The sequence below is a fragment of the Budorcas taxicolor genome, chromosome 19, assembly GCF_023091745.1.
Source record: "Budorcas taxicolor isolate Tak-1 chromosome 19, Takin1.1, whole genome shotgun sequence".
Classification (NCBI taxonomy): domain Eukaryota; kingdom Metazoa; phylum Chordata; class Mammalia; order Artiodactyla; family Bovidae; genus Budorcas; species Budorcas taxicolor.
Window position 1 is genome coordinate 53,210,927 of NC_068928.1, and position 11,809 is coordinate 53,222,735.

At 58.7% G+C, this 11,809-nt stretch overlaps 1 protein-coding gene across 1 annotated transcript; it reads left to right on the forward strand.

Annotated features, from left to right (window-relative positions):
• The first annotated feature begins 6,671 nt into the window (after nucleotides 1–6,671).
• On the forward strand, nucleotides 6,672–9,860 carry SOCS3 (suppressor of cytokine signaling 3). Its single transcript, XM_052657622.1, has 2 exons — nucleotides 6,672–6,806; nucleotides 7,385–9,860. The coding sequence occupies exon 2, from the start codon at nucleotides 7,479–7,481 to the stop codon at nucleotides 8,166–8,168; it is 690 nt and encodes a 229-aa protein (XP_052513582.1). The 5' UTR covers nucleotides 6,672–6,806; nucleotides 7,385–7,478; the 3' UTR covers nucleotides 8,169–9,860.
• The last annotated feature ends 1,949 nt before the right edge of the window (nucleotides 9,861–11,809 follow it).

Consider the following 11,809-nt stretch of genomic DNA (forward strand, 5'->3'; position numbering starts at 1 on the left):
GTGAGGCAGGTGAGTGCAGTAGGGGCGAGGGGAGAGCTGGAAAGGAAGGTCATGGGAGGGCCAGCTCCCAGAGTCACCCCTTGGAATCTCACCCCTGGAGATTCCCACCTCCCAGTCCTTCTGAGCTACTTCTCTGCCCTCCTGGCTGGTTTCAGCCAGAGAGAGGGTACATCACATCCCTTTGAACTTGACCCCGGAATCAGTGCGTGCCAATGTGTGATTCACACTGGAGCTGGGGACCTTCCTAGGTGGGAGTCACCACCTGTATGGGAGACGGCGACCCCGCCCCTGCAAGGGAGCCTGAGCGCAGACCCACACCGGGGAGGTCAGTTCAGATGCTGTGAGCATCTGACCCAGGAGCCCGGGGCAGCTTAGGAGCTCCCCTACTGCCTTGCTCCAGCAGCCAGCCTATCTGGCTATCTTGGGGCAAGCCAGCCCACGGCGTCCACCCGGTCCCCACCCATCCCGGCTCTCCAAGGGCGTCTGGGGCCCAGGAGCCTGCCTCGTCCTCACTCCCCGGCTGGCTCTCCCTCCAGGGCACTGCCACTTCAGCTCCAGGCACCAGGCCAGGCCTCATTTGCATTACAGCCCAGATGGTTCACCACAGCCTCGCTTCCCAGAACTGCCCGCTGCTCTGGTGTCTGTTCCCGAGCACAGGAAAGGGCACAGGCCACAGGCACAGCGGCTGCTTCAGGGCGAACAGAGCCTCTTACCATCCCAACCCAGGACACAGCAGGGCTGGTTTGGTTTGGGGTCAGGGGTGATAGCTGGCTGGAAGCCAACTCCCCTCCTCCTCTACTCCCAACTCTGAACTTGGAACAGATGGCGATTCCAACTGGAGCTGGGGAAGAAACCCCTCTCCCCTCCCAGATGCCCCCCCCCCCACCCCTGTACTCTCCAGGCTCCCCCTCCAGAGTCTGGGCGGGTGACTGGGGGCCCCCCTACCGACCTCGCCCAGGGCAGGGGGTCTGAGCTCAGGCCCAGCCCAAGTGCCAGAGGGAGAAGGAATCTCAGCAGGCCGGGTGGGTAAGTGGGTGGGTGGGTGGGTAAAGTGTTTTCTTTCCCCTCCCTCGGCACTTTTTCTGGGAAATGCCAGAGGCCGGCTGGGCCTGGAATGTCAGGCTTGAAAGAACTCCTCCACTGTTCACAGACATCTGAGCCACAAACCTTTTCATTAGCTCTCGGGCCCCTCCCGGCAGGAACAAAGGCCTGCAAACTGGAATGGCGATTCCTGCTGCAGACCATTGTCCAGGCCTCCCCAGCCCGTCCCTCGGCATTGTCTGAAGCCGGAAAGAGAGAGAGGTCGGGGTCAACCTGCTACACAACCCTTGGACCTTTCCAACTGCACGGGAAAGGTCATCTCTGCCATCACCCTGGGCACCAGCAAGGCTGGCTCCCACCATCAGTCCTGGCGGGCAGGGGCTTCAGCTAAGAGGAGCTAAGATGCCCAAGGAAGCCCAGCCCTGGGAGAGCCTCACTGAGGCAGTGAGGGGCAGGGTTTCCAAGAGATCAGGTGAGACACCCTACCCTCAAACACACACACACACACACACACACACACACACACACACACGCATTTTCTCCAAACTGTCCAAGAGAAAGGGCAGCAGGAAGGGCGAGGCTTCATTGCCTCCTGCATATCTGCAGTAACCATCAGCCCTAGACTAGAAGCTCCAGAGGGAAGGTACTAGAGTCTTTTCCTCACCATTCTGCTGGGCTCCTCTGTCCATGGGATTCTCCAGGCAAGAATACTGAAGTGGATTCCCATTCCCTTCTCCAGGGGATCTGCCAGACCCAGGGATCGTGCTGCTACGTTGCAGGCAGATTTTTTTTTTTACCATCTGAGCCACCAGGGAAGCCCCCATTGTGTCCCCAGGCCTCGACAACTGTCACACAGGAGAAGCACAATCAACACGCATAAGTCATATCAGGCCACTGGACAGTTGAACCCAGGGTGCCTCCTGGTGCTGTGGAAAGCCCACCAGTCTTGAGACAGAGGGAGGCCTTGGGCTTGGCATTGAGCAATTCTGTGGTCTGAGGCCAGTCTCCTAACTCATCCGGCTGCAAAGGCAGCCACCAAGCAGAACAATGGCAATGTGGGTGCCGGCCCCCAGGCTGGCCTCTGGAGCACACGGAGACCATGTGCGCAAGTGTGGGACCTTGTGTTCACCAAGGCGGCCAGAGCTTCCTGCGACCCCCCGATGGGCGCCAGCATTCCGATCTAGGAGGCTTGGGCAAGAGCTCATTGTCTGTCACACACCATGAGTAAGTGAAGCCCCATGGGCAGCTGAAACCGCTGTGTACTTCCCCTCCATCACGAATGAATCTCTTTATTATCTTTATGACCAAGCACCTTTGCCTGGAAATGGGATTCTGACTTCATAAGAAATGCTGCAAAGGAAGAGATTCTGAAAAGGCAGGAGGCTCCTAAACTCCTTAGCCAGGAAAACGGTGGGGAGGGACAGAGGGCGAGACTTGGAGAACATTTCTCTCCCCTGGAGTCCCCAGCAGACAGGGAAACTGTCTTAGGTCTGCCCTGCTCTGGGCATCTCTCTTGCCTGGAAGAAGGTCCCTGGGAGTGTGCCCAGTATCCGACTGGTGTCTCTTCCCTGACTTTTCCAGCAAAGTTTGAGTCTTCACTCCCTTTGTCTTCTGATTAGCAGGCCTAACAGTCTTCACCAGCCACACAGGGGCTTCTATACCGTTCTTCCCATCTAAACAGCCACTCCGTAGCCCTTCAGGAAAAAAACAAAAGATACTCTAGAAGAAAGCAGTTGGTGGTATCTAAAAATGATGGAAAATAAAAGTCAACACAATCCCTTATTTAAAGATCCACTGAGCCTTTCTATGGATCAGTTGGCTAGGTTTAAAAAGAAAAAAAAAAAAATCAACGACAGTTCCTTTCCTCTAGGTTATCAGTGGAGGAGGAGAGCATGTTGGTCAGCATAGAAGGAGCTACCCTGAAAGTTTAGACTGAGTCTGCCAAACCTTAAAGGAAAAGTAGAAATCAGCCAAGATGTGGAAGGTAGTCCCACCCAGAGGGAAGCAAACATGCAAAGAACCAGGCCTGGAGAATGTTTCGGACACTGCCTAGAGCTCCCGGTAGCTAGGGCATGAAGTGTCAGTAGGGCAGAGGTAGCTGATGAAGATGACGTGGGGGCGGAGAGCCTAGACATACACTCACTGGGAGGTGTTTGCACGATCCCAAAGGCCAACAGGAGAGCTTCACAGGTGCTGAAAAACCTGCAAGCCAACGCAGGAGACATAAGGGATGCCGGTTCGATCCCTGGGAAGATCCCCTGGAGAAGGAAATGGCAACCCACTCCAGTATTCTTTCCTGGAGAATCCCTTGGACAGAGGAGCCTGGCAGGCTACACAGTCCAGGGGGTTGCAAAGAGTCGGACATGACTGAAGCATCTTAGCACGCACGGAAAGGCAACAGGAAGCCCCTGAAGATACTAGAAAGCCAAAGGGGAACTGAGTGACTGGCTGAACTGTTTGAAGACAAACAGCTTTTTGGAATGTATCATATAGGAGATATATAGCTCTCCAAAACATCAAGCCATGTATAGCCTCATCCTTCCCCTAGTAGCCCAAGGTGCGGCAGCTCAGCCTTCCCCTCCTCCCTCTCCCCAAAGACTCCTCAATACTTTCCAAATAATTACAACTAACATTTGTCGAGCATTCACTACGTGCAAGGCACTATTCTAGCACATTGCATGCACTGGCTTAGTCCTCACAATCACCCGATGAGATGAAGTAGGTACTGTTTTCAGCCTATTTTACAAATAAGGAAACAGAGGCACAGCTGGGGAAGTCAGTGGCTCAGTCATACAGCTACTGGGTGGTGGAGCCAGAACAGCAGTTCAGTTTCCTGAGTCAGCACTCCGGGAGCCCTGCCCCTCCAGCAGGATGCACGGTGGCCCTGCCCCAGCTCTGTTCTTTCCATCATCCCTGTACTCTTGAACCCACTCCACGCCCCCCGGCCAGTCACATACCCTTTGCCGCTGGCCCTCGGCAGGCCCCAGGCTCACTGGGGTACCATGCTGTTGACATTAGGACTTACCTGTTGCAGAGCTTTGCATCTCTCTAAGCAGACTGGGACTCCCAAGCTCAGGGGCTGTTTCTTCCTGCTTGTCTCTCCCATTCCCACTTCTAACCCCCTCTCCCCGCAAGAATGAATTATCAGAGTCTCATAGGACTGATCGTAATGACAACCACTCCTTTCATACGACACCCATCACGTGGGGGGTCCCATGTCCCCTCACCTCATCGGCATCCCTGCAGGATTCACCCAGCATGACCGTGTTCCCAGCACTTTGCCCGGTGCCTGGCAAAAGCAGGCACTCAGTGAGGGTTTGTGGAATGGATGAATGAACCTGACTTGTGTCAGAGCCTTATAATTTACAAAGCACTCTCTCATCCATTAACTCAAGGGCTATTCCTTGTGAGCCTTCCTTGTCCTCCACGGGGCTCAGCACAGAAGTGGATAATCATGGTGCAGCCTCCTAATCAATGGATGAGAAAAAGAATGAATGCCTGAGTCTACTGAGAAGGAGAATCCATTTCATTAGCCTGCAAAGACCAGGTCTTCGTCGTCATTATATTTCAATGCCCAGCACAATGTCTGGTACACAGAGTCCAATATTTGTGAAATGTGTTGAATAAATCAATTCCCCCCTCTGCAGAAGTAACAAGAAGACTTCCTCCTAATGACTCCTCTCTCGAAGGGAGAATTGGACTGAATTACTGCCATTCCTAGCACATTTTGATGTGCAGGATCTTTTCTTATCTTTTTAATCTCAGATCTCTGATGGGAAAAGATTATTATTCCTGCTTTACAGATGGCAAAGCCAATTTCCAGAGAGGCTGGGTGTCCTACCCACAACTCATTTACTCCTCTGACATCTGTGGGGAGAGAGGTGAATGCACGGAGGAGAGAGTAGTAAACCAAAGGCGCGGAGAGGTGCCTATCAGCTCCCAGAGACGCCAAGGAGCCAGGTCTCCGGAGTGGAGTTTTCTTTCCCCCTCCCTTTCCTTATCCTCAGAGGCGGGGAGTCCGGGAAGAGGGCAGGGTCAAAGCTGTCAGCCCCTGCGTTCTGAGAGATGACAATCTAAGCGCTCCTAAACTGGTACTCAGGTGTCCCCAGCACCCCACTGCCTGTTTGGGGCGCAGAAAACTTTCCATCCTTCATAAAGCTGGCCCTGGTTAACCCAAACCACCCACATCCACGCCAACGTGACCAAGAACAAATCCGTTGTTCACCTTAAGCACCTCCTCTTCTCACCCCCGGGGGGAGATCGGACCCCCCACACTGGGGGAGCGGAGGGAGAATATTCTAGGCGGTAGGACTGAGTATCTGAAAGTGGGCTGAACTGAAAACTGCTTTCCGTAAACTCTCCTCTGCTGGAATTTTTTATTCCCAGGTCTAATTCCAGACTGTGATGTTAACTCTCCCTGGGTCCCCCACCCGCGACAAATTCCCCCGGCCCCAGCTCTTGCGCCAGCACGCCCACCGCCCCTGCGTTGCACGTTTCAGGGCTTGCGGAACTCCACTCCACCTCGCAGACCCCAGGGCGCCCTCTAGCGGACGCGGGGCGCGGGGTGGGGCCATCGCTCGCCCTCGGGCCCGTCCCGCTGCTTGAGGGCACCTGGCAGGTTTGGAGACTCAGAAGGGCCCGTGCGATTGCTGCTTGCGTCTGTGTCTTGGGAGCGGTGGGAGGCGGCACCCATGTCGGCAGAGAACCTAGCAGGGGGCCGATGGACTGAGACCGGACAGCTGCCACGCAGGCGGCGTTCCTTCCACGCTTAGGACTCCCGGCTTCACCTCGGGGACAGGCCCACGGGTGACGCTCGCGCTTTCTTCCGCCCCCAGGCTTCCAGGTCCGGTCCTAGTTTCGAGGCCCGGCTTTGGGAGTGGGGGTGGGGTGTCCCCAGTTCCCCAGAGGCGGGCACGGGCCTCCTGGGGCCGCGATCGGAACCCCGGGCAGGAGCGGGTGGGGGCGAGGTGGGTGGGTGGGTGGGTTGCGGGGGGTCTCCCCGCGAGGTCCGAGAAGAGGGAAGAGGGGGAAGCCAGGAGCCTCTCCCTCTTGGCCTCCTGGAACTGCCCGGGCTCCGGGAGCGGCGCCCCCGCCTCTGCCAGAAACTGGCCTTCTTAGAAGGGAGGGGGAAAGTGTGAATGAGAAGCTGGGGGCGGAGCGCGCGCGGGGGAGGGGCCGCTGCCAGGAACGCGCCGCCGGGGCTGGCGCCGCGCCCGCCGGGCCGCCCGGGCCGCCTCGCGAAGCGCTTTGTCTCTGCGCGCGTCTCTGCGGGTCCCCGGCCCCGCGCGCGGCCCGCCCTCGGCCGCCCGCGGCCCCTCCCTCCGCTCGGCGCGCAGCCTTTCATTGCTGCGAGTAGTGACTAAACATTACAAGAAGGCCGGCCGAGCAGTTCCAGGAATCGGGGGGGCGGGGCGCCGGGGCCGCGTATATACCCGCGAGCGCGGCCTCCGCGGCGGCTTCGACTCACACTCCCCGCGCCGCCGCCGCCGCCACTCCGGCCCCGCACTCAGCCCGCCCGGCCCAGCTCCGGTCGCGGCCCCTCGCCTCGCGCCCCCTCACCCCCCACCGCCCGGCCGGCCCGGGGGCGCGCAGGGGGCAGGGCGGGCGCCCCGGCGAAGCCCGAGGGACGCGCGCGCGAGGCCCCTTTGTGGACTTCGCGGCTGCCAACATCTGGGCGCAGCGCGGGCCACCCACCGCTGGCCGCCGTGCCTTGGGGACCGTAGGAGGCGCAGCCCCGAAGCCAAAGACTTCGGTTTGGGACCCAGGTAGGAAGGAGGGGCGCGGCGTGGAGCGGGGGGGGTTGGAGGGTTCGCTAGTCCCGGGAGCTTTTCCCGGTTTCCCCTCCCCTTCCCGGGTCATTCCCGGCAGGGAGGGGACGAGATAGGGGGCAGAGTGGATGGAAGCCGGAGATCCCAGGTTCCCGGAATACCCAAACTGGGGCCCTCCGGCTTCTCGGGTCCCCTCCCTACCCCCCTCCACCCCCCACCCCTTGCCTCGGATTTCTTTCTCCGTCCCTGACCCCCCGGGGCCACCGGACTGAGCGGCGCCCAGAGCGTCCCGGGGGCCCTTCTCTCCCTCCCCACCCCGGCCACGCTCCTGGAGACCCAACTTCCGCGCCCGAGTTTCCCACTCGGCACCTTACCAGTGCGCGCTGGGGAAAGGGCTGCCTGGAGGCGGGGGCTGGGCGGGCTCCGTGGGGCGTCTGGGTCGGAACGGGGGCCCAGGTGAGCGCCTCCGGGGTAGCTGGTGTCCTGGCCGCTCGGCAGAGGCAGGGGAGCCGGGGCGGATCGGGCGCGCTGGAGGGTTCCGGGCACTCACGCGGCGCGCGCCTTCTTCCCCGCAGCCCCCCGGGATGCGGTAGCGGCCGCTGTGCGGAGGCCGCCGAACAGCTGCAGCCGCCGCCGCCGCCGCGTAGATCCACGCTGGCTCCGTGCGCCATGGTCACCCACAGCAAGTTCCCCGCCGCCGGGATGAGCCGCCCCCTGGACACCAGCCTGCGCCTCAAGACCTTCAGCTCCAAGAGCGAGTACCAGCTGGTGGTGAACGCAGTGCGCAAGCTGCAGGAGAGCGGCTTTTACTGGAGCACCGTGACGGGCGGCGAAGCGAACTTGCTGCTGAGCGCCGAGCCCGCGGGGACCTTCCTCATCCGCGACAGCTCGGACCAGCGCCACTTCTTCACCCTCAGCGTCAAGACCCAGTCGGGGACCAAGAACCTGCGCATCCAGTGCGAGGGGGGCAGCTTCTCTCTGCAGAGCGACCCCCGGAGCACGCAGCCCGTGCCCCGCTTCGACTGCGTGCTCAAGCTGGTGCATCACTACATGCCCGCCGCCGGCGCCCCCTCGTTCTCCCCGCCCCCCGCTGAACCCTCCTCCTCGCCCTCCTCCGAGGTGCCCGAGCAGCCACCGGCCCAGCCGCTCCCCGGGAGCCCCCCCAGAAGAGCCTATTACATTTACTCGGGGGGCGAGAAGATCCCTCTGGTGTTGAGCCGGCCCCTCTCCTCCAACGTGGCCACTCTCCAACATCTCTGTCGGAAGACCGTCAACGGCCACCTGGACTCCTACGAGAAAGTCACCCAGCTGCCTGGGCCCATTCGGGAGTTCCTGGACCAGTACGATGCCCCGCTTTAGGGAGCAAAGGGGGCAGGGGTAGGGCGAGGGGGCCCGGGTCCCCTCTCCTCCGTGGCACATGGCACAAGCACAAGAATCCAGCCGCGAGAGTCCTGCCGCTCCCGCGTGAGCCAGGGCGCGGGGAGCCCCCTCCCGCCGGTCCTCCCCCCCGCAGAACAGGGCCGGCGGCACCTGGAATGTGTTTGAAGGGAGACGGAGAGCCACCGGAGCGCACCTCCCCGACTCGAGCGTCTCCGGAGGAGCCAGCTGGCCCAGGGGGACCACAGCAAGGACCGCGGTGGATGCTGTCCTCTCCCGCCTCCTCCACCCCGCTGCACTTCCAAACGGGGGACACCGCGGGGCGTGTTGAACTGTGAGAACTGCCGGGGAATCTGCGAACTTTCCAACGGAACTTGTTTGTTCTTTGATTTGGTTTAAAACAGAGCTTTAAACCTCAGCGGGTTGAGAGCCTGGAAAAGGGTGGAGGGGAGAGAGAGAGAGAGAGGGTGCCTCGGGGGCCCAGGGCTGCAGGCTGGCCAAGGAAATGGTCACTCCCACCCCTCCGCTCAGGTCAGGAGGGGCGGCTGCCTGCTCCATCTCTGGCTCTGCGGAGAAGGGTGACCCGAAGGGGACCTTTCTCTTCCGCCTTCTTCCTGCCCCTCACACAGCCACCAGAAACACAGGTCCTAGAGTCCATCTAGTGCCCAAGAGCCCAGAGTCCTTCTCCCCTTTTAAGGGGGGAGTGGCACTGGGGGCAGGGAATGGATGGGCTGGTCAGTAGTTCTGAACCCACCCATGCTCTACCTTTCAGCACCTGGGGGTGGGGGGTGGGGGGCGCGGGGCTGGAGGAGATGGAGGAGATGAGCCACCTTTGACCCCAGACAGAGACGATGGGGCATTCTACTTTGTGCCTCCTGACTAGATCTGGCTAGGAGATTTGCCTTAAATGCTCCCTGTCCCATGGATAGGGACTGGCACACAAGAAGCCACACACTCAGCCAACCCCAGCAGAGGCCAAAGGATTCTCAGATGGGCGCCCAGCGGCCACTCACCATTTGGTGGTGGAGGTCGGAGATGGATGGGTGAGGGGGCAGAGATCCACGCTGCTTTCTAGCTGAGCGCAGGAAGAATGCCAGCCAGCCCAGTGGATACTGGCCACCGTGGGACCTGGGCTGTGGTCCGAGGCAGAGCCACTGGGCCCCCCAGCCCCCAGCCCCTGCACAGACAGCCCTCCCTCCTCACTTTGGGGGACTGGCACTGGCAGGAAGTCATCAAGAGGCCCTGCCACCCAGCTGCTCCCACTCTGCAATAGCACTGATCAGCGAAAACTCAGAGGAATGTAGCAGCGATGGAATTACCTGGAACTGTTCTTTTTCGGGGAAAACCAAACACACAAAAGTTTTCTGTGTCAGGTATTGGGCTGGATGGGTCAGCTGTGTGTTGGGGTGTTTTTTTTGTTTGTTTGTTTCCTTGTTATTTTGTTTGGATTTTGTTTTTGTTTTTTAATAATGTTTACAATCTGCCTCAATCACTCTGTCTTTTATAAAGTTCCACCTCCAGTCCTCTCCCCTCCCCCTACCCAGGCCTTCAAGGCTGATAGGAGATGCTTGAAGAACTCAACAAAAATACCAATCCAAATCAAACTTTGCACATATTTATATTTATATTCAAAAAAGAAACATTTCAGTAATTTATAATAAAGAGCACTATTTTTTAATGAAAAACCTGACTGGAGCCTTTCTCCCACCCCCCACTGCCCCTCCGGCCTTGCTTTCTCTTTCACCCACACCCACACACTACATCAGAGGGTGGTGGCCCTACCCCCTCACTGCCCTGGTGCTTCTCGTGATGGAATCAAACTCTGGCTTCACGTCACTGACAACCGAAGGCAGCCACCTAGACTGTACCCAGTAGGGGTAATTCCTGCTAGTCTGATTCAGATCTGACCAGAATATGCAAAGCAAGTTCGAAGGAAGCGCTTCAAAGGGCTTGCAGGGAGTATAAACTGAGCTGTGGTCAAAGCTTTTAGAGGCTCCAAGCTATTAGAGGCACTGGGCTCCTTGGCAGAGAGGTGTTACGAGAAAGCCCAGACTATAGGGTCCTGGCAGTGACCCGTGACCTCAGCACAGCCAGGTCCCCGGGAGCTGGGGGGAGGGGCGGTCCCGATGCAAATCCTGCACGCAGTGGGGCCCTCCCACGGGTAGGAACCCCAGCCTGAGCAGTGGATGGGGCCACCCGCCTCCCAGTAAGAGCAGCCATCTATTCACCTGTTTTCAGCCACTCCCACCCCCGGGGCACTCAGACACTATCTGGGTTCACCTTCCTGGCCACCCCCACCAGGCAGGTGTTATTACCCCACATTCGCAGACCTAACTGCATGTTTCCTGGGAGCGGGGACTTGGACTGGTCGCTTCTGATGCCTAGAACTGGTGCTCAGTAAATATTTGTTGGCTGAGCCTGGGGGCAGCCTCTTAGGTTCACAGAGGTTAAGCAACCTGCCCAAGGACACACCACTTGGGAATGTGGGAAAGACACAGGTTAGGAACCCAGGAGGCTTTGATTTTCCCAAAGTCCATGAATCCTCTGCCTCCCTAAGTAAGCATGAAGTCTATGCCCAGGGTTGCCCCTAGGTGGGTCCCCCCTGCAAAGCCAAGAGTTTGGTAACCTCCTCCCCAATATGCACACTCAGCACTAGGGCTCCGCGAAAACACAAACTAAAAATGCCTGTTCTGAGACACTTCCCTTCCACGCTTCTCCCTCCCCCAAGCCCCCAAACCTAACAGATGGAGAGATGAGTGTTCCCCCACCAAGTCAGGGGCCCATTCCCTCATCTGCCTCGGATGCCTAAACAAATGCCAAAGCCCTCTTCCTGGCCCCCGATAAGCTGCTCCAGGAATCAGTGTCCAAAAGGCAACCGAGAGTAAATAAACAAAATCGTTTTTCTTTCCCATTTCCTGGACTTTGGGGGGAAAATAACCTAAAGTGACAAAGGGCCAGACCAGGCGTGAGATCACTGAGTGGACAGAGCACGTAGGAACCACACCAGACAGACTACCACCTCTAGAACTGGGGATGCAGACCCAGGCAAGGTCACCTTCCCAGAGCTCCAGGTCAGGTGAGGGGACCCAGTGGGGCTTGGCTCCCCAGTGCCTCCCAGGGGGAGGAGAGCTTGGGAAGCTTCTGGCAGGCTCTTCCCCACCCCAAGCCCTGCCAGCCTGCCACCATGTGCTGACATGACAGCCTCCGTGGAACCTTGGAACCCAGAATATACCAAAGCCCCATCCCCATCCTCCACCCAGAAGGCAGCTGTACAGCCAGAGTGTCCAGTATTCACAGCGCACTAAAGGGGCTTCCCTGTGGCTCAGACGGTAAAGAATCTGCCTGCAACGCTGGAGACCAGGGTTCCATCCCTGGGTCAGAAAGATCCCCTAGAGAAGGGAATGGCTACCCATTCCAGTATTCTTGCCTGGAGAATTCCACAGACAGAGGAGCCTGGTGCGCTCTCAAAGAGTCAGACACGACTGAGCGACTCACTTCACTCAAAGGGCCTGGTAAGGAAGTGGTTCCTTCATCCCTTGGAGGTTGAACTCAGAAGACGCCTGACTCCTTTCCCTCGCTACCCACCCCACCCTTCTTCCCATAGGTCTCTCCATTTAAAGACC

What these genes read in the sequence shown, in the direction of transcription:
- SOCS3 (XM_052657622.1), top strand. Translation starts at nt 7,479, where the DNA reads ATGGTCACCCACAGCAAGTTCCCCGCCGCCGGGATGAGCCGCCCCCTG.